This window comes from Zootoca vivipara, chromosome 3 (genome assembly GCF_963506605.1).
Source record: "Zootoca vivipara chromosome 3, rZooViv1.1, whole genome shotgun sequence".
Taxonomy (NCBI): domain Eukaryota; kingdom Metazoa; phylum Chordata; class Lepidosauria; order Squamata; family Lacertidae; genus Zootoca; species Zootoca vivipara.
The window spans coordinates 119,117,523-119,139,170 of NC_083278.1; the positions used below are offsets into that span (position 1 = coordinate 119,117,523).

Below are 21,648 nucleotides of genomic sequence, written 5' to 3' on the forward strand. Positions count from 1 at the left end.
TATGTTTGGTGAAGGAAAAATAAATAAATATTATTTTTATTAAAAAACAACAACAGTACAGCATCAAACATTAAAAACTTCCCTAAATTCTCAGTTGACCTTCTCCTGCATCCCTCCGAACACCCTCTGGGCCTTTTCTCCCAGGGCCCTGGGTCTGTCATGCCTCAGGAGTGGTCATGGTGATGATCTGGTGATGTTCTTGAGAGTTGCATGGACCCCTTCCCCTAAATGGGTGGGGGGAGAAGGCGGGAGGGAGACTGCAGTGCCAGAGTTCTAAGATAATAATAATAATAATAATAATAATAATAATAATAATAATAATTATTATTATTATTATTTATTATTTATACCCCGCCCATCTGGCTGGGTTTCTCCAGCCACTCTGGGCGGCTTCCAACAGAAAATTAAAACACAGTAATCTATTAAACCTTAAAAGCCTCCCTGAACAGGGCTGCCTTCAGATGTCTTCTAAAAGTCTGGTAGTTGTTTTCCTCTTTGACATCTGTTGGCAGGGCGTTCCACAGGGCAGGCGCCACCACCGAGAAGGCCCTCTGCCTAGATGGCAGAGAGAAAAGGTAGACCGGAAAGGGAAGGAGTGTTTTTTTAATGGGGGAGTGACAAAGTCTCTTTTTCAGGCATGACTCTGCTGGGGTTCAGGAGGAAGTCACCCTTCTTTTCCTGTAGGCAGGAGGAGTTGCTGGGGGGGCCACTTGGGGAGGGAAATCTCTGCAGAGGTCTTGGGCTGCCTGTGCTTCCTCCCTCCCTCCCAGGACTCCACAACTTGTTTAAACTTTGAGCTCTGCAAAATAGTTGAAAAGAGGCTGTATCAGCAATCCTAGAAATCATCCTCATGATCCGAGGCTGGGAGAGGTGTGCTGAGTTCCAGGGGGTTGTGGGTGGAAAAGGAGAAATGGATGGATGGGGAACACACCCTAAACAAAAAAGTCAAGAAAGCCCGGGAGGGAGGGGAGCATCCTTCTTCAAAGTCTCTTACCTGGTGCATGTTTCTGGGTGTCAGAAGAGGAGGAATATGCAGAGCAGGTCTTGCAGATGGACTCATAAGTAATCCCCAGTGGCAGAAGACAGATTGAATTGGTATCACCAAAAAAAACCTTTGAAAATGGGGCTCCTGTTGGGAAGGGGGTACCCCATTTGGGCTTCTCTAGGGGCAGCAGAATGTTTTGGGCCGGAGAATCCCTGCAGGGCCTCTGAGGCTCCCTTTGCTTCTTCTTTCTCTCCCAGGACCCCGCAGCTTGTTTTCACTTATTGACTCCTCGAAGATGGACGGTGGACCTGGTCAGGTTGTCTCCTGCATCCCTCCCCACAACCGCTGGACGTTTTCTCCTAGGGCCCTCCGAGACATCTGGTGAGTTCCAGGGGAGTGGAGATGGGAACACAGATGGATTGAGAGATGGATGGTGAAGAGGAAAACCACCCAGGCAGGCTTTTGAATTTTAGGTGGTATGTCTACTGCAGATTCCTGGCTAGTTCTTGGTCAAGGTTCTTTTTTTAAAAAAAATGGTTGCTGTTTTTTAAGTAACAAATACATTTATAACAAAATAAATTACAAATCCTTTTATTTAATTTTTTATTTCAATGTTGCCATACATGTACATAATCTTTACATATTAATATGTGTATAATACTTATAACTGTTAACGGAAAATCTGAGGGCTCCCCTTGGACAAAACAAGACTCCAGCCAAGAATATCAGAGCAAAACAGCAGCCAGTAGGTTTGGCCTTTATTAAAGAAAGTACTGTCGCGACAGGGCTCCACCTGCAACAAGGTGAAGCAAGATGGAGACCCCGAACAAAGGGGGTCTTCCCTTTTTATTAGCATCCCACCACCAATGTACACCCCTAAAGATACATCACTAATATGTCACTAATATGTCATTGATACATCACAGAAAGGAGGGGTTCAGAGGTAGAAATTTGAGTACCTGGCCAGCTGCTCCTGGCCTCCTGTCACCCCCTCCCTGTTACATTCCACGGGACAAAGAGAAGTTTCACAGTCATTATGAAGGTGATAGCTGTTCTTTGATTTGATCCTGAGTCAATCCAGTTTGGGAGGAAGATCCATTGTGTAGAAGATAGTCTGCTGTCTGGCACAGTTGGAGGTAGAAATTCCCTTGCCAGAGGAGGCTGCATATGTGTTGCGTTGGGTCAACCCTCCAAGATCCCCCCTTTGATAGTGAACCTATGTATTATAAGAAGAATGAACGGGGGGGGGGGGTATTTTTCCTACAACAACATATATATTTTATTATGTTTATAACCTGTTTGCAAGTATTTCAGCATAAATTTTGTAATCTGTATTTAATAACAATATAGGTCTATACTGTAATTCTGTGTCATTTCTCTATTTGTTCCCGGTTTTGGAAGTAATATTTCCACGTGTCTGGTAATTTTCCTTCTTCTAATATATTGTTTAGGAGTAATTTTAAGGGTAATGATAATACATGTTTTAATTTATTATAGTGAATAGCTGGTAGGCCATCTTTACCTGGAGATTTCCCAGTTTTACTTTTTGAGATGGCTTTTGAGATGGTATGGAAGTGTTTGAAAACCTGTTTCCTGTTCATTTATTTCATAACACGTCTCCCCCATCCTGTCTACAGAGGACCTCAAGATACTGACATTGTTCTTCCAACGCACCTGTTTTATTCTCACAGCAACCTTGTGAGCTGGATTTAATGGTGGGAGGTAGCCTTGCTGGGTCCATTGAGGGCAGGATCACCTACGACGGGGATTTGTAACTAACAGATTGTGCCTTCTAAAGGGCGTTCATGGTTACTCAGGAGTCTAGGCAGGGGTTCAAATCCCCTCCATGGGTTAGAGCGTGATGCTTATAACACCAAGGTTGCAGGCTCGATCCCCATATGCATTGCAGCTGCGTTGCAGGGGTTGGATTAGAGGGGCTCCTCGGAGAAAAGAGTGACCACCATCCTGAGAAGGGAGCAAAAAAATGTTCACGACCCTCAATCCTTTAGAGAAGTCCCAGGAGTTCCAATGAGATTAAAAGGTAAAGGACCCCTGATGGTTACGTCCAGTCGCAGACGACTCTGGGGTTGCGGCGCTCATCTTGTTTTACAGGCCGAGGGAGCCGGTGTTTGTCTGCAGACAGTTTTTCCGGGTCATGTGGGTAGCATGACTAAGCTGCTTCTGGCGCAACGGAACACCGAAACCAGAGCAGCGCATGGAAACGGCGTTTACCTTGCCGCCAGAGCGGTACCTATTTATCTACTTGCACTTTTTGGCGTGCTTTCGAACTGCTAGGTTGGCAGAAGATGGGATAGAGCAACGGGAGCTCACCCTGTTGCGGGGAATCGAACCGCCGACCTTCTGATCGGCAAGCCCTAGGCTCAGTGGTTTAGACCACAGCGCCACCCGTGTCCCTTTCCAATGAGATTAGGTAAAGGTAAAGGGACCCTTGACCATTAGGTCCAGACGTGACCGACTCTGGGGTTGCACGCTCATCTCGCATTACAGTGGTACCTCGGTTTATGAACACAATTGGTTCCGGAAGTCTGTTCATAAACTGAAGCGTTCATAAACTGAAGTGAACTTTCCCATTGAAAGTAATGGAAAGTGGATTAATCCGTTCCAGACGGTCCGCGGAGTAACCGTTCATAAATTGAAGCGAACTTTTCCATTGAAAGTAATGGAAAGTGGATTAATCCGTTCCAGACGGGTCCGCGAAGTACTTAAACTGAAGCGTTCATAAACTGAAACATGGGTATAATTGGTTTCGGAAGTCTGTTCATAAACTGAAGCGTTCATAAACTGAAGCGAACTTTCCCATTAAAAGTAATGGAAAGTGAATTAATCCGTTCCAGATGGGTCCGCGGCGTTCATAAACTGAAAATTCATAAACCGAGGTGTTCATAAACAGAGGTTCCACTGTATTGGCCGAGTGAGCCGGCGTACAGCTTCCAGGTCATGTGGCCAGCATGACAAAGCCGCTTCTGGCAAACCAGAGCAGCACATGGAAACGCCGTTTACCTTCCCGCTGCAGCGGTTCCTATTTATCTACTTGCATTTTGACGTGCTTTCGAACTGCTAGGTTGGCAGGAGCTGGGACCAAGCAACGGGAGCTCACCCCATCACAGGGATTCGAACCGCCGACCTTCTGATCAGCAAGCCCTAGGCTCAGTGGTTTAGCCCACAGCGCCACCTGGTTCCCTTTTTCCAATGAGATTATTTGCAGGTAAATCCAGCAGCGATCCAGCGCTGGCTGAGGAGAGGTATTTGTTTCTGAAAAAGCAAGCAGAGAAGCAGCAGCGACCCTCTCTCTGAGATCATTTGGAAGAGATCCCCAAGGATCATTTTCTAGTCCAACCCCCTGCAATGCAGGAATCTCGGGATCTCCCTGAACTGCACTGAGCCTAGCAATCCAACCAGCAAGCCACCAGACGTGCAATTTGATCCACTGCGTGGATCCCACGCCACTCCCAGCCCAGGGACACTACTTGCCGAGAAACTACAATCCCCACAATGCCTTGCGCCAAAACCCGGGCTTCTCCCATCATCTGATTGGCCAGGACTTGTTGACAGTGAGAGGTTGGCGCTATTGGTCGGGTAGCCCGCGAAAGGCGGGCTTCTTCCTTTACTCCCGCCTCCAGAGACTACGCTCGGTGCTCGGGCCAATGATCGCCGAGGCAGCGATCGGACTGACCAATGGGCATGAAGGCGCGAATGGGGAGAGTTTCGAACGGAGCCGCGGCGCCGTGAGGGGAAAAGAGTGGCGGGAGCTCTGAGGCGCCTTTGGGTGGGAAACGTGAGGTAAGAAATGGAGCAAAGGCGCGTTTTTTGTGAGGGGGAAAGTGGGCGCAGGTAGAAAGAGGCGGGAGGCGAAGTTTTTAGGGCGGTTGGGGGGGGGGTCCGAAATCTACCCGGGCTAAGAAGCCTCGGTCGAGGGAAGGGGCGCCTCGGCCTACTTTGGCGCGGAACTCCCCGCACGTAGAAAAGAAGCCCCTCAGGGAGAAAGCGCGGAGGGGTTTCCCTAACAAATAAAAGATAAAGCCATAAATAAAATGAAGCAGGGAAGGGGGGAGAGAGCCATAGAAACAGTTCTTCTTCCTGGCGCCGGTGCTTGTGGCCACGCAGCGAAGCTGGAGGCTGTGGGCTTCGGGACAGAGAAAAGAAAGGCAGGGTGAAGCTGCGGAACTTCCTGCCACCGGGGCGGCTTCGGAGATGGGGGTGAGCTTCGTGGCAGCAGCCAAAGGCCACGGCATAGGGAGAGAAATAACTAGAAGCCCATCGATCTCTATATGGAGAAGCAGAACCTCTCTTTCCTCAGATGTGTGTGTGTGTGTAATCTATATATATAATCTATATAAAAATAGCTTTAAAAGAGGATTAGACAAATTCACGGGGGGGGGGCTGGGGGCTGGACTAGATGACCCCCTGGATCCCATTCCTGTTGGCTCTGGTTTCAAACCCTGGACTATCTGCAACAGAGAGCCAATGAATTGCAAAGACAGGGAGGATCCATGGTAAATACTTAAATTTGGGAGCCCCAATCCTCCTCTCTCTTTTATATCAATTAACAATTTATATTTTATTCTGGCTGGTTTATTATTCCAAATGAATTTTATTAAATCTTTATTCCATTGCTTGAAAATTTTTGCCCCTGTCCCCAGGATTGGCAGCATTTGAAACATAAATAACATTCTTGGCAGTATATTCATTTTGATAGCCGCTATCTTCCCTAGAAATGTTAAATTTAATCTTTTCCATGTTTCTAGGTCTTTCTTCACGCTGTTCCAAACTTTTATATAATTATATTTCACCAAATTATTTGTGTTGTTAGAAATCCATATTCCTAGCTATTTAGCTTTCTTCACCACTTTCAGGCCTACCCTTTCCTGTAGATTTTCTATCTCTTCTTTCCTTAAATTCTTGACTTGTTGTTGTTGTTTAGTCGTTTAGTCGTGTCCGACTCTTCGTGACCCCATGGACCATAGCACGCCAGGCACTCCTGTCTTGCACTGCCTCCCGCAGTTTGGTCAAACTCATGTTCGTAGTTTCGAGAACACTGTCCAACCATCTTGTCCTCTGTCGTCCCCTTCTCCTAGTGCCCTCAATCTTTCCCAACATCAGGGTCTTTTCCAAGGATTCTTCTCTTCTCATGAGGTGGCCAAAGTATTGGAGCCTCAGCTTCACGATCTGTCCTTCCAGGGAGCACTCAGGGCTGATTCCCTTAAGAATGGATAGGTTTGATCTTCTAGCAGTCCATGGGACTCTCAAGAGTCTCCTCCAGCACCATAATTCAAAAGCGTCAATTCTTCGACGATCAGCCTTCTTTATGGTCCAGCTCTCACTTCCATACATCGCTACTGGGAAAACCATAGCTTTAACTATACGGACCTTTGTCGGCAAAGTGATGTCTCTGCTTTTTAAGATGCTGTCTAGGTTTGTCATTGCTTTTCTCCCAAGAAGCAGGCGTCTTTTAATTTCGTGACTGCTGTCACCATCTGCAGTGATCAAGGAGCCCAAGAAAGTAAAATCTCTCACTGCCTCCATTTCTTCCCCTTCTATTTGCCAGGAGGTGATGGGACCAGTGGCCATGATCTTGGTTTTTTTGATGTTGAGCTTCAGACCATATTTTGCGCTCTCCTCTTTCACCCTCATTAAAAGGTTCTTTAATTCCTCCTCGCTTTCTGCCATCAAGGTTGTGTCATCTGCATATCTGAGGTTGTTGATATTTCTTCCGGCAATCTTAATTCCGGCTTGGGATTCATCTAGTCCAGCCTTTCGCATGATGAATTCTGCATATAAGTTAAATAAGCAGGGAGACAATATACAACCTTGTCGTACTCCTTTCCCAATTTTGAACCAATCAGTTGTTCCATATCCAGTTCTAACTGTAGCTTCTTGTCCCACATAGAGATTTCTCAGGAGACAGATGAGGTGATCAGGCACTCCCATTTCTTTAAGAACTTGCCATAGTTTGCTGTGGTCGACACAGTCAAAGGCTTTTGCATAGTCAATGAAGCAGAAGTAGACGTTTTTCTGGAACTCTCTAGCTTTCTCCATAATCCAGCGCATGTTTGCTATTTGGTCTCTGGTTCCTCTGCCCTTTCGAAATCCAGCTTGCACTTCTGGGAGTTCTCGGTCCACATACTGCCTAAGCCTGCCTTGTAGAATTTTAAGCATAACCTTGCTAGCGTGTGAAATGAGTGCAATTGTGCGGTAGTTGGAGCATTCTTTGGCACTGCCCTTCTTTGGAATCGGGATGTAGACTGATCTTTTCCAATCCTCTGGCCATTGCTGAGTTTTCCAAACTTGCTGGCATATTGGGTGTAGCACCTTAACAGCATCATCTTTTAAAATTTTAAATAGTTCAGCTGGAATATCATCACTTCCACTGGCCTTGTTATTAGCAATGCTTTCTAAGGCCCATTTGACTTCACTCTCCAAGATGTCTGGCTCAAGGTCAGCAACCACACTACCTGGGGTGTATGAGACCTCCATATCTTTCTGGTATAATTCCTCTGTGTATTCTTGCCACCTCTTCTTGATGTCTTCTGCTTCTGTTAGGTCCTTACCACTTTTGTCCTTGATTATGGTAATCTTTGTACGAAATGTTCCTTTCATATCTCCAAATTCTTGACTAGAATATTCGTTTTATCTTTATTTATATTAAACCCCGCTAGATCCCCAAATTCTCTAATTTTCTCCAATGCTCGAGGTATACTCCCTTCTGGGTCTTCCAATGTGAGTATGACATCATCTGCAAATGCCTTTAATTTGTGGATATCTTTCCCAATTGTTATGCCTTTAATCTTTTCATCCTCTCTTATATTTTTTAACAAGAACTCTAAATGTAAAATGAATAATAATGGAGAGAGGGGACAACCTTGCCTGGTTCCCCTCTTTATATGAATTTCTTCTGTTAATTCACTGTTTATAATTAATTTGGCTCTTTGTTTACTATAAATTGCCCCTATACCCTTTCACGAATTTCCCCCCAAATCCTATTTTTTTCATAAATATCCATAAAATTTTGTCGAATGCCTTTTCGGCATCCAACAGCAAAAGGGCCGCTTTTTTGTTTATCTTAACACTTAGGTATTCCAGAATTGCATAACACTTGATAGATTCTCCAGCAGGAAAACAGACAGCAAGCACAGTTTTATACAGAAGCGAATATACTGGTAGCTGGTTATTTCATATAAAAACAGGTTCAATAATCATTTCTGGCCCCACATTCCTACTCTAAAATTCTCTTATTCTACTCTCGCAAGAGGCAAGGGTTCTCTGGTTCTCCCATCAGAGGCAGCAATGCTTCTGAATAGCAGTTGCTGGAAAGTGTGCTTTTTCTCTAAGCTTGCTTGTGGGTTTCCCTGTGGGGCATCTGGTTAACTGGATGGGCCCCCATTTGGACGGACCCAGAAGCCTCTCCTCTTTATAACTGGATTTTTAAAATATCATCTTCCATTATGTATGTGTTATAAGAATTTTGAGGTCATATATATATATATAATAATTGTTCATAAAACATGTACATGGATGTACAGAAACATGTCTGAAGCAGCACAGGAAGACAGGACTGACTGACACCATTTTGACTCTCTCAGACCTGGCGTTCCTCTGCAAGGAAGAAGGGGGGGGGAACCTTCTCATTGTCTCAGGAATTAAAGTGATAATCCCTGGCATCCTGATACCTGGGTGCCAGACAAAAGGGTGTGATTAACTTGGCTGGGAAACAGGGAAATGTAAATATCTCTTTTTGTTGATTAGGTTTTGGGGGCAGGGTCCAGGATGCTCAGATTACTGCCACCAGACCTCCCCTTTCATGATGTACCTATGATGAATCTAGGGAGAGGGGTCTTGGGCTACACCCCTTCTGTGACATATGGATGATGCTTCTGGGGGGTGGGCTGAAACCAATTTCAAATTTCTTTTTAAGGGCAAGACACCTTTGTTTGGGGTTCCTTCCTTGTTCTCCTGCGTGAGAGGAAGGACCCTGTTGCAACAGCGAAAATAAAGGCTTTGCTTCTCAAACTTCTCTGGTTGGCCTCTGTTATATTCTCCAACCGATGGAGAACCCAATAAGGGAATAAGGGCAGATTTTTGCCCATATATGTATTTGTCATCTTACACATCCACCACACGTGGAAATTTTCAATTTCGGTGTACCAAATTTCAGTATCTTCAACTGCCTAATCTAGCTCTCTTAAAACAGTGTTTCTCAACCTTTTTTGGGCCAAGGCACACTTGTTCCATGAAAAAAATCACGAGGCACACCACCATTAAAAAAGTTAACAAATTTAACTCTGTGCCGCCCTATATTGACTATATAATTATGACTGTAAGAAACACTTGCCAATTGCTGTGTTGGTTGCAATCTCCTGTAATAAGGCTTCACAAGCCGCTGATTTCTCTGCCACCACAATCCTTTGCTCAGCAAGTTTCAGGTTGAGCTCATCCAGCCAGCTCCTTTAAGTTTGTCTAAAACCACCCTCCCGTGGTGGTGGCTGTTGAGAGCTGCGCTCGCCCCGCATCATGACCCGGCCGGCTTCCTTTCCGGCGCGTTAGTGCTGTATATTGGCGGCCGCCAGGCACGTGACAATGCAAATCGCCCTTCTCGTCGCCGCACGTCGCGGCACACCAGCCAGCGTCTCGCGGCACACTAGTGTGCCGCGGAACAGCGGTTGAGAAACACTGTCTTAAAAGATTGCATAGGTTCTGCTAAAGTTAGAATGAAGTGTGCTTTTTCTCTAAGCTTGCTTGTGGGTTTCCCTGTAGGGCATCTGGTTAACTGGATGGGCCCCCATTTGGCCTGATCCGGAAGGGTCTCCTTCCTTAAGCACCTAGGCCAGGCATAGGCAACCTTGGCTCTCCAGATGTTTTGGAACTACAACTCCCATGATCCCTGACCACTGGCCCTGTTAGCTAGGGATCATGGGAGTTGTAGTTTCAAAATATCTGGCGCGCCAAGGTTGCCTATGCCTGACCTAGGCGGCTCCGGCCCAGCCAGTTAATGGGGCCCCTTGGCCCAGGGCTGCTAGGCCTGCTCCCCCAGTGCTTTGCACCGCAGCTCCCCTCAGCTCCACCAGGATGCAGAAACTACCGGTACTCTGCTGCTGATTTTTGGTTGAAGCACATGAGCTCCTTGTTGGAAGAAGCGAAAAGACCCAGGCTGCTTTATGCTGCTGTCCCAAGGCTAAAAGGTCTACCAGTGTAAACGGGTGGTGGTGGTGGGGGGTCAGGAATATTGGTGGCATGCAAAGATAGGCAAGGGATGCAAACATGAATTCTCATTCTAGTCCAAGCTCTGCAGGCAGATAGACCACATCTGTCAACACATGACTGACTAACCCACCTGCCTCTGACTTGTAGGCGCTTTGCTGAGGACATGGCGTTTGTTACTCCAAGGAAGCGAAAATGCAGTGATGACGGGTGAGATTGCTGTTGCAAGTTATCCGAGAGCTTGAACTATTGCTGTGGATGGATTTATTTCTATACATGTATTTTATACATGAATGCCACAAAATGTTTGGAATGTACAAAATCCTGCCCTCTTCCTCTTAGCTGCTTTCATTCTTCACTTTCCTAATTAAGGATTAAGAGGTTTGGTTTAATGTTTTCCCAGTTGGAGTAAGATGTATTGCAAGAGACACTGTTGTAAACAAAAGCTGCCCTTTTTCCCTTATGGGTATTCAAGAGCCGTATAGAGTCTTTAAGTGGATTCCCTATTGGTAGGAGAAAATAACACAGACCAACCAGAGAATATTGAGAAGCAAAGCAGCTGATCTTTATTATACTGTTGCAACAGGGTGCTCCCCACACACACAGGAGAGAGGAGGAGGAGAACCCAGAACAAAGGTGTGCCAGCCCTTATGTAGACTTTTCAAATTGCCCACCCTCCAACTCCAGACCACCACCAGAAACATCATACATAGATACAACACAGGAGGGGTGTAGCCCAGCACCACCTCCCCCAATACATTATACCGTACATACAACACAGGAGGTGGTCTGAAACAGAATCCTGAGTGTGTTGTCTGGCAGATTACCTGATTGCATTATCTGGGTTTTGGCCACTCTTGTTATAACTACAGTACTTAATTCCTGAATCCAGGTCCCAGGCTCACCCTATTCACACCTTAAATGTGTCCTTGCAGAGAAACATTTAGTCAGTTTGGGAGAGTCAAAATGGTTTCAGGACTGTCTTCCTGTACTGTTTCAGACATGTGTATATATTTATGTGCATGTTTGCCTTGTACATTTAATTTATATATTTGATACCTTAAATTCTTATAACAACTGTAATGTGCTATTTAACTTAGATCCAGTTTGTGATCTCCAATATCGTGCATAATGAATTTTGGCTCCTGTGATAATACAGGAAACTACGGTACCATCTCAAAGGAATGGCCAGATATCAGAAAAGGCAATCAGATAAGGCATTATCAGATAACCTGGTAGACAGGAAAAACAACATTCAAATTTCTGTTGTAGACTGCCTTTTCTGTGATGTAGGTATTATGTTTGTAAGGGGTGGTCTTGGGCTACACCCCTTCTGTGATGTATGTATGATGTATGGAGGGGTGGTCTTGAGGGCAGGGAATTTCAAAATGGCTATGCAGTCATACCTCGGGTTACAGACGCTTCAGGTTGTGTCTTTTCGGGTTACGCACCGTGTGAACCTGGAAGTACCCTAACAGGTTACTTCCGTGTTTTGGCGCATGCGCGTAAGCGCTAAATCACACTTTGTGCATGCACAGAAGCACCGAATTGGGACCCATGCGTGCGCAGACGCGGCACTGTGGGTTGCAAACTGGCCTCTCGCATGGATCATGTTCGCAACCCGAGTGTCCACTGTACAAGGGGCAAGCACACATGGTTTGTGGTCCTCCTCTCTCCTGCATGGGAGGGGAGCACCCTGTTGCAACAGCTTTAATAAAGATCAGGCTTACTAGCTGTTTTGCTTCCCAATATTCTCTGGTTGGCCTCTGTTACGGTATTTTCTCCTACCAATGGAGAACCTAGAAAGGACTCTATAAGGACTCTTGTGTACCCCATAAGGGAATAAGGGCAGGTTTTGTTTACAACAGAGTGAAATATTAACTCCATATTATTGTAATGGATTACACTTCCTCACACCAGCCAGACTCCGACACCCAGCCCAATGCCCGAGCCATCGAGGATGTAGTGACTCCCTCAGGAGCCTCTGGGGAATGTAATGGAAATTCTTGCTGGGAAAAACTTTTTCCAGAGTCTCCTGAAGGACAGTGTCCACCATACTGGGAGAGCCTTCATGGTTTACTAGTTATCTGGAGGAAGCAATTTACAGTGCGCTGTTTCTTTCATATGGTCTGTGTATGATTCTTTGGATATGGAGTTGTCACTGGCTATGGTTGGTATTTTACTGTGTTATGTTTATGCATAATGAAAATAAATATTAACTTTAGATTTTGCAGCTTGTTATTAGTACACAGGAATCCAGTGAAAAAACTCAGGATGGAATTCGTTGAGGATCTGCCTATAACGGATCCTGCAGGACACAGGACTGTATCTCAAATGTTGAGTTTCCAAGATGAAGAAAACGAAAATCAAAACCCGTCCCAAGCATCAAGAGTATCACAGAAGCTCGATAAGTCTCCACTACAAACAGCCAGTGTGCCAAAGCGGATACAAAGAACGTCTCCTGAGTGTGGCACTGCATACTGTTCCACTGTACCCACCAGCTCCTTTTACAACAAAGGGAAGCAATATCTAAACCTACTGGAGAGGAAACTAGCAAAGGAAAGCCACCCTCTTAATCCAATAAATGATGGCGGAAACCTACCTACTGCCAACAAGACTGAGACAACACAGCTGAAAGTGACGACAAGCAGGAGCAGAATTTCAAAAACACCCAAGCGCCCTGCTGCTTCCAGGCAGGCCAAGGCTTTGCCAAGAAACACCAAAAAAGCCAAGATGGCGGTGGTGCTTCCCAAGCCTGTGGAGGGGAACAAGGATGCTAACTGTGCTATTGAAAATAAAGTGGAGACTCCTTTCAAAGTATTAAGCATGAAATTCAAACCTGTGCCGAAACTCCAGACAGGGGCAGCATTCTTTGCCACTAGAAAGGAATGGCAGCCTGGCTCTAAGAAGAAACTTTCATCTCCCTTGTCCCCCCGCTCAGTTAGCAAGCCCACAGTAAAAGAGAGACAGGGCAGACACTTGACTCATTCCAAGCTCTACTTGTCCACTGAAAGCAAAGCAACTGAAGCAGGCAGGAAAGGAAGCCCAAAAGAGAGAAAACTTGATCGTGTGGAAGATGGTGTGAAATTGATCTGCAACACAAGCCAGGAGACTGTGTGTGAACTGAACCTGTTGCAAGATACCAGCCCTCTCCAAACGTCTCATTCTGGTTGCTCAGAGACTCTGGTAGAAAAGGAAACTGATGCTGGAACTCAGGTATGTAGAATCTATGAAAACTGGTAACCAAAGTTTGCATTTATGGAATTTCTGTTGCAACATTTTTGGAACTTCACCGTGTAGACAATGGGTTGGTTTTTTAATAATTTTTATTCATTTTCAATTAATAACTTTCCAATTAATGACAAATCAATTCCAATCATGCCAAATCGTAATACAAACAATACAGCCAATTAAGCAGTCTGAATTTTTAAAAAAAATTAAATTCAGAAGGGGGCTTCCTATGTTCTGCATATTGAGAGAAAATGTCCTTCATTTGTTTTCTGTTTTTCTTCCTTGTTGTTTTCCACTTTCATAGTTCCGATCTTAACCGTCCTTATCTTCTCCATCAGCCACTGGTGTATGACTCACTATCTTATTTAAATAAAAAAATTCAGTAGCACCTTAAAGACCAACTAAGTTTTTATTTTGGTATGAGATTTTGTGTGCATGCACACTTCTTCAGAAAGTGTGCATGCACACGAAAGCTCATACCAAAATAAAAACTTAGTTGGTCTTTAAGGTGCTACTGAAAGAATTTTTTATTTTGCTTCGACTCAGACCAACACAGCTACCTACCTGTAACTATCTTATTTAACAATGTTTTGTCCATTGAATATTTATTTTAATTTGTATACTGCCCTTCACCTGAAGAGTGATTCAAACATAAAAATACAAAATGAGAACACATAATACATAATAAAGCAAATACAAACCAATAACCCCACCCCCTCCCACAAACAAATTTTAAAAGGCCATAGAATGGCAATCAGCCAGATGCCTGGTTGAAGAGAAACATTTTCACTTGGCGCCTAAAGATAGGCAATGAAGGCTCCAAGTGAGCATCTCTGTGTGGAGCATTCCACAAACCGGGAGCATAAAATGCCCTTTCTTGTGTTGTTGCCCTCCGGACCTCTCGTGGAAGAGGCATAAAAAGAAGGGCCACAAATGATGGCTGCAGGGTCTGGATCTGTTCATATGGGGAGACCGAACCTTCAGGTATTACGGTTCTGAATGGTGTTGAATGCACTGTACATCAGCAGGTTATATGCCATCCTTTAATCCTTTTTAAAATCTCACAAGCAAGCAAAGAAAATTTCAATTAATATAACACTGTATAATAAACACTTAATATTAAAGCAGGTGTTAAAATCAGTAAGATCCAATAAAGCCATAAATTAAAACTACAGTGGTACCTCTGGTTAAGAACTTAATTCGTTCTGGAAGTCTGCTCCTAACCTGAGGTACCACTGTAGCTAATGGGGCCTCCCGCTGCCGCCACACGATTTCTGTTCTCATCCTGGGGCAAAGTTCTTAACCCGGGATACTACCGGGTTAGCGGAGTCTGTAACCTGAAGCATTTGTAACCTGAGGTACCATTGTACTTCAGAAAAAATACTGAAAGGCCAAGGCCAAAAATTCATAAAATTTGGTATCTGGGTAGCCTCTCTGGAGTAGGCTTTCCATGTATAAGATGTCAGAATTGCCGGGGGGGGGGATGGAAACACCTCTAGTCACCACATATTTTAACTTTCAGCAACTTGGAGACTTGAAAAAAGGTCTCATAACCTTCAGCAGTAAAAAGGAGGATTTTGCAGAAATCTCTGCTTTCCATTCACAGAATTCACTGGGCCAACAAGCCTCTTGTTAGCACGGCAACAGTTTTAGATATGGCTACTATGCCATGGTGACTCTGGCATTGCATGACAGCTAGTGAATCTTATTAAATCCCACCTTTCTTTCATGACATGGAAGGTGGTGTTTGCAGTGGTGGTTTTCTATTAAGCCACTGACCAGACCTAGATCTATGCTTCTTTTCAGCAAGGTTGCTCCATTGCATTTCTTCATATCATTCCCTGAGACCTTAAATGGAAACTTCTGAAGGGGTAACCAAGTAGCAAAACTTACTATTGGGGCACCTTGAAAATTTGCCTTGTTGAAAAACTTTTGTTCATTAGGACCCTGAAGAAATCTTGCAGGGATCACCAAAATACATGGACAAGCACAAGACTGCCTCTTCCAGCAAGCTTTCTAGTACGATAATCAAGGATAAGCGTAAGTAACCTTGAGAATGTACTGTATTACAATTTCAGATGCATCTGTTCTGTGGCCATAGAAAGCTTGGTAGGCCACCCTATCCTATTCATCACAATACTCTGAATAGAAAAAGTTCTCCATGTCATTGGGACCTGGGACAAATTGCCAATGGAGGATAGAAATCACAATATTTTTCTCCTTTCCCCAGAGCCATCTTCAGCAAGTGACACCCATCCATTTTTCAACACACCTTCCAGCAACAAAAAAAGGTATGGCAATCTTGTTCTGATATTCAGAAGTGATATGTAGGTGAAAAGAGTTCTTCAGTATACTTTTCTTTATGAATCTGTTTTCCCCTGTGAATATTTACTATATAACCAATTACTACAAGATATAAATTCCTTCAATAAATTTCAGGCCACACATTTTCTCAGATGAGCAGTCTTCAGCTGTGGTGCTCAGTCCAGTAGGACAGAAGGTCCCTGCCATTCTGAGAACCAGCAAGAAGACAAAGGAACTGAGCAAAGATCAGATGATCATTGTAAGTATATTTCTGAATATATTGTTAATGGCTGTCAGGTCAACTACTGCCATGCAACATGGAGTTTCTATTTTAGAATAGAAAATCTTAGCTGCTAATCAGCTTTATATGTACTCCTAAAACATTGTACAGTTTTTTCCTGATGCTTCAGGCTGGTTTGGGCATTGCAACATGGTCACTCCCTCTTTCCCTACACAGGATGCTGGCCAGAAATATTTCGGCGCCACTGTCTGCAAATCATGTGGTATGGTCTACTCAGCTGCAAGCCCAGAAGATGAAACACAGCATGCCCAGTATCATCAGCGGTTCCTTGAAGGAATAAAATATGTGGTAAGACACAAACTAAATGCACCATGGTTTACTTTGTGAATTGATTTTGTTTTGGACAACAGAATTCCCTAGAGCATTCCTTGCTAAATGGAACAGGGAATTCTTAGGAATCTGAGCACAAATGTTATCTGAGAGGGATCTCCACAATCCAGCACACACTCCAGCATTTTGCGTGTGTTGCCATATAAAAATTATGGAAGTACTTCACTTGAGTGTATTTCACATTGCTGAGACTCAACCTGGTGCCCTCCAGATGTTTGGAGTACAAATCACATGGTTCCTGAATATCGGCCTTGCTGGCTAGGGCTGATGGAAGTTGGAGCCCAACATCTGGAGGGCCAGAGGTTGGGGAAGACTGCCATAAAGGAACATGCAGGTTGTTTTAATGACAGATTTAATATATATATAGTGGTTTACAACTCTCACTAATTAAACTCTTGGGCATCTACACTTTTTGCCCTCTGCTGTCTTTTTCTCCTTTTGATAGAGCTGGAAGAATGAACATGTTGCTGCAGAATTCTGGGATGGAAAAATTGTCTTGATTCTTCAGGATGATCCAAAATATGCCATCAAAAAGGTGCAGTGCTGACTTTCTTCTAGCTTTGCTCCTCCAAATGGAACTGGTCTGCTACTTGATGCAAAGGAAGAATCTGGAGCAAACTTGAATACACTCCTGATTCTTTTTTCTTTTAGTTGTGGCTTGACCCTTTTCACAAAGGTGGGTGTGGTTTACCCCAAACAGCTTGGTAGGTCTGCAGACTGGAGATTCTCCACAACTGCTGTAAAATATTTGCCCTACTTCCAAGTAAAATGAACTCATTTTAAATTGTGTATGTGTTCTTGGGTTTTTTTTAATAAGGGAAAGTCTCCACCTTCCTTACCATATCAGTTCTATTTACTTTTTTTGGCTCTTTTCCTTTTTAGTTTGTTAAATTTGAATTTTAAAAAATGATCTTGTTTGGAGCAAAATTAGGGTGTTTTTTTCCAGCCACACTTCCTGTATTGTTACCAAAAAAAGTATACCTGTTGCCTCAGATTTTAGGATTTAATCAAGAGATCTTCAGTTGTTTCTGCAGATAATGTAGGTATTTAGGTACCAATGTAGGTATTTAGAAGAAAAATGTTTGTTGTGATCTGGGTTGAGTTTTGTCTGGTTTAGATGCTGAGCTTTGTATATGGCATTTTCCTTGCACAGGCTGAAGCTGTACGGGAGCTTGTAGATAATGAGCTTGGATTTAAACACGTTGTGTTGCGCTGTCCAACCCAAACATACCTGTTTGTATCCACTGAAAAGAAGATTGTTGGCTGCTTAATTGCTGAGCCAGTCAGACAGGTGAGTAGCTTGCCAAGTGGAAAGAGTGATAATCTGGTTCAGGGCAGACCCTTGATACTGGAGTTCATCCTTAGAGGTGTTTGTGACTTGGCAAAGAGAAGGAGCAATGCAGTTGACTGGACCTCCTTCAGCCATGTGTCTTGCTACTTGAATAAAGCAAACCACTTAAGTCCTAAGAACCAGGTTTGCTGGTAACTTATTGCACTAAAAGTAGGATTTTGTCACTTGGAGCAAACTCTTTTGACAGTATGGAAACCATTTAAAAGCGGTTGGGAGTTTCTGCTGTTCATTCTTAGATGTGAAGGGAAACATCTTGCTAGACTAGGGAAGTAAAAGTTACTCATCAAGTTTGATAAATGTGGAGTGGAGCTCTGGCTGCAAGTCTCCACAGTGCCTGGCAACTCCTCTTTCTGCTTGTAGTTCTAGGCCCTTGCTAGATGGGACTCAAGGGGCTTATCCTTTCCTTAGCTAGTGGATTCTCTTGGGTTAGTTCCCTTTACAGAGAAAGAAGTGTCACCTGCTTAACAGAGCTGCACAATATATGTGTTCCAGAGCATTAAATTGCTCTTGTCCTAGATAAAGGAAAAAGTAAATGGGGAGGAGAGGCCAATTGCAAGAAAAATTAATTTTCTCTGCTGTCTTGTATGTCAGAACAAATCTGTCTCTTAGAGCCTTTTAGCTGGTGTCTTATTCTGATCTAACAGCATTCTAAATGAGTTTCTGGGCTGGTATCCATTCCACTGCGGCTCTCCCCCAGAGATGAGCCCACTGACACATTCCCATGCCTAGATGGCTGGCTGTTGATAGCATTTTAATTGTGGTAATTGTTAATCTGTTGCTGTAAAAATAGCTTCTTGAAGGCTAACAAATGTCTTATGGATAACATTTGTAGGTAACTCTCTACTTCAAGAATAATTGAGGCACTTCTGGCATTTGGTACAGATGCCCCAAACAACATGTGCCAACCTGCTTTGGGCATCGTGGTGCGTCCCATTGAAGCCTTGCATAAGGTGTGATTTGTTAGAGGCTTGCTGCTGTTTCCCCCACCCCACTGCCTTGCTCTAAGCGTATCCTGTTGTTCCTAGGCTTACCAAGTGCTTTCAGAGCCTACAACCGTGTCAGGGTCTCCTACTAATGACAGTCTAGAGCATCAGCGTGCCTGGTGCTGCTCAACGAAGCCAGAGAAGGTGTTCTGTGGGATCAGCAGAATCTGGGTGTTCAGCCTGATGCGGAGAAGAGGCATTGCCAGCCGTCTAGTGGATGTGATGAGGTAAGGAAATGTAATATCTGAAAGAAAAGTATACAGCTCAGAGATGATCTTCTGGGATCACAGCCAGTTTTCAGCTTGTTTTAAAGGAGGTTTACCAGCAAGTAATACTTAGGAGCTGGTTCCTGCTGAAAGACCTGGTGTATGAATCACATACAGCAGGGTGTTGAGAGAACCTTGGACTTAACTGCCTCTTTGACTCCCAAGCCTGGTGCATATGCTTTGGTCAGTGATAGTTTGGGGCTCTGTATAACAGAAACGAAACAATTACAGTGGTACCTCGGGTTATGAACAGAATTGGTTCCGGAAGTCTGTTCATAAACTGAAGCGTTCATAAACTGAAGTGAACTTTCCCATTGAAAGTAATGGAAAGTGGATTAATCTGTTCCAGACGGGTCCCCGGAGTACTCAACCTGAAGCGTACTTAACCCGAAGCATGGGTGTAATTGGTTCCGGAAGTATGTTCATAAACCGAAGTGTTCATAAACTGAAGCGAACTTTCCCATTGAAAGTAATGGAAAGTGAATTAATCCGTTCCAGATGGGTCCGCAGCGTTCGTAAACTGAAAATTCATAAACCGAGGTGTTCATAAACCGAGGTTCCACTGTATTCCTTCCTCCTCACCCCACCCACCCCAAGGCCCACTTTCTGATGCAGATCACATCCTTGCAACCACCCAATGAATAAAACATTCTTCATGAACCAAGGCTTGTGAGAATACATTACCATACAAGTATGCCCCAAGCATCACCCACGAGAGAAGGTTTGCAGATCATACACAACACATTGAAGCTTGGTGTGAGGCTTAAGTTTTGGATAACACTAGTTTTTTAAAACAAGCTTTTCCTTCTAATCCAGAAAAATGTGCACACCGATTGTGAGTGTTTAGTGATGAGAGAAAAGGCACTCCTTGCATGTCTGGTGTGTTCCCCATTTCTTTAAATCTGACAAATTTAAATATACAAACTGACAGTAAATTGAAATGAGCATGAAAACAGGACTGAATCCTTGCGTTACATTCCTTCAGTAGCACCTTAAAGACCAACTAAGTTTATATTTTGGTATGAGCTTTCGTGTGCATGCACACTTCTTCAGATACCTGAAGATTAGTTATTACCAGATAACTTTTCTTTTCTTTTCCAGACGTACATTCTTATTTGGCTCTTTCTTAAACACCAACGAAATTGCTTTTTCTGATCCCACACCAGATGGCAAGCTATTTGCAGCCAGGTATTGCCAAACACCCAACTTCCTTGTTTATAATTTCATAAGTTAAGGTCAGTTGAAGGTGTCTTCCTACAGCATGAGCTCCCCTTCTACGAAGATTCAACAAGCTATTTTGTCATTTTCCTTGTGTTATATTCTGCATTTTAACATTGTAATATAAATTAGGAGCGGCAACAAACCATGTTTGTGTTGCTTTAAAAAGTTTTATTCTGAAAGTTGAAACTTTCAAAGTTGATTGTAAGTTTTAGATGGTATGAAGAAAAGGCCAATTTAGTCTATCTACAGCTGACATCTGCTTGAGCTATTTGAATCCTCTGCCTCCAGTGTTCCGAAGCTTTGAACTCCTTCCGTCAAACCTATTAGTATAATAGAAGATTGGCTTCTTTCTTTAGCCAGCTGGATCAGAGGTGAGAGTTTGAAGTCAGGGGCCAGTGGTCCTTCAGATATTGGACCTAATGGTCAGAGATGACTAGAGGTGTAGTTCTGCAACATCTAGAAGGTGACTGATTCTCCATTCTTGTTTTAAGCTAAAGAAAGTCACTCTTGACAAAGTAAAATCTTCCCTACAGAATGGAGGTAGGAAGAGTCTGAGGTGTTTGAATGCTGCTATGGACCTGTTAACTATTCTTTTTGCACCTGTTGGTAGCTCCCCAGCACTTGAGGCTACTTCTGTAATCCTAAAGCATTGGATTTTGAATCCTGAGCCTATGTCTGTGAACTGCTGCAATTATTGCACTAAACTTTGTTCAAACAAGTCTGTTCAAATAAAATATTTGTAATTTAGTCTCTGTTCATGTCAATATTGCTGTGTCTGGTGGGGTTTGTTGGCTTCCATCTGTCTTGGGAAACAATGGAAGCGTATGCCTTTGTGGGCAAAGTCTTTCAGGAATATGACAGGGATACCAAAAAGCCTGGCCCATAAAAAGAACTTGTAGCAGTCCTCACAAGTTTAAACGTGGTTTAAACAAAAATCACCTATATCCTTTCTGTTAGGGAATTTTACGGGGGGGGGGGGCAACCAAACGAGGATTAGTTTGGACCCCAAAGTGGACCCCAAGATGACCCCGCCAGGCTAGGCCACGTCCCCACAGGCACACCACAAGTAAACCCACAACCCATGGGAATGAGCCCTGTCAAAATAAAGGCTTCTCTCCATTCCCGCTTCTCCCTCTCCCCTGTATAACCCTTTCTATATGATAGTAACACTGTCACAAACCCATGAATGAAACCAAGTTATGAGTGTAGCGAAAATTATGAATGAAACCCCCTTCTCCTGTCCGCTGCGTCTTGGCCAATCAGATGATTGCAATCTCTCTGCAGAGCCTAGCTCAGCTAGCTCTGCACGCTTGAGTAAGCCTCTGACAAGGCGATGACAGGAGAACAATCACTGACAGTTCTTCGAACCTTCGGAAGCTGGTAATCCAATTAGAACTTGCTACAAAGTATCCAAGCTACCCAGGCAATGAACGAGACAGCAAGTCCAGATAGGGGAACTC

The 21,648-nt window shown here is 43.9% G+C and overlaps 1 protein-coding gene across 3 annotated transcripts; it reads left to right on the forward strand.

Moving 5' to 3' along the window:
• The first annotated feature begins 598 nt into the window (after positions 1-598).
• Positions 599-21,133, forward strand: ESCO2 (establishment of sister chromatid cohesion N-acetyltransferase 2). 3 transcript variants are annotated; one of them, XM_060273210.1, is made up of 12 exons: positions 599-870; positions 1,243-1,366; positions 10,352-10,411; positions 12,427-13,417; positions 15,376-15,472; positions 15,663-15,723; positions 15,872-15,995; positions 16,194-16,325; positions 16,813-16,902; positions 17,521-17,658; positions 18,744-18,928; positions 20,069-21,133. In XM_060273210.1, exons 2-12 carry the CDS (start codon positions 1,281-1,283, stop codon positions 20,199-20,201), a joined length of 2,097 nt encoding a protein of 698 aa, XP_060129193.1. In that variant the 5' UTR covers positions 599-870; positions 1,243-1,280; the 3' UTR covers positions 20,202-21,133. The 3 variants fall into 3 exon arrangements, with proteins under 3 accessions (XP_060129193.1, XP_060129194.1, XP_034966977.2); XM_060273211.1 differs by having other exon boundaries at positions 12,436-13,417; XM_035111086.2 differs by lacking the exons at positions 599-870; positions 1,243-1,366 and adding an exon at positions 4,149-4,786.
• Positions 21,134-21,648: the final 515 nt, after the last annotated feature.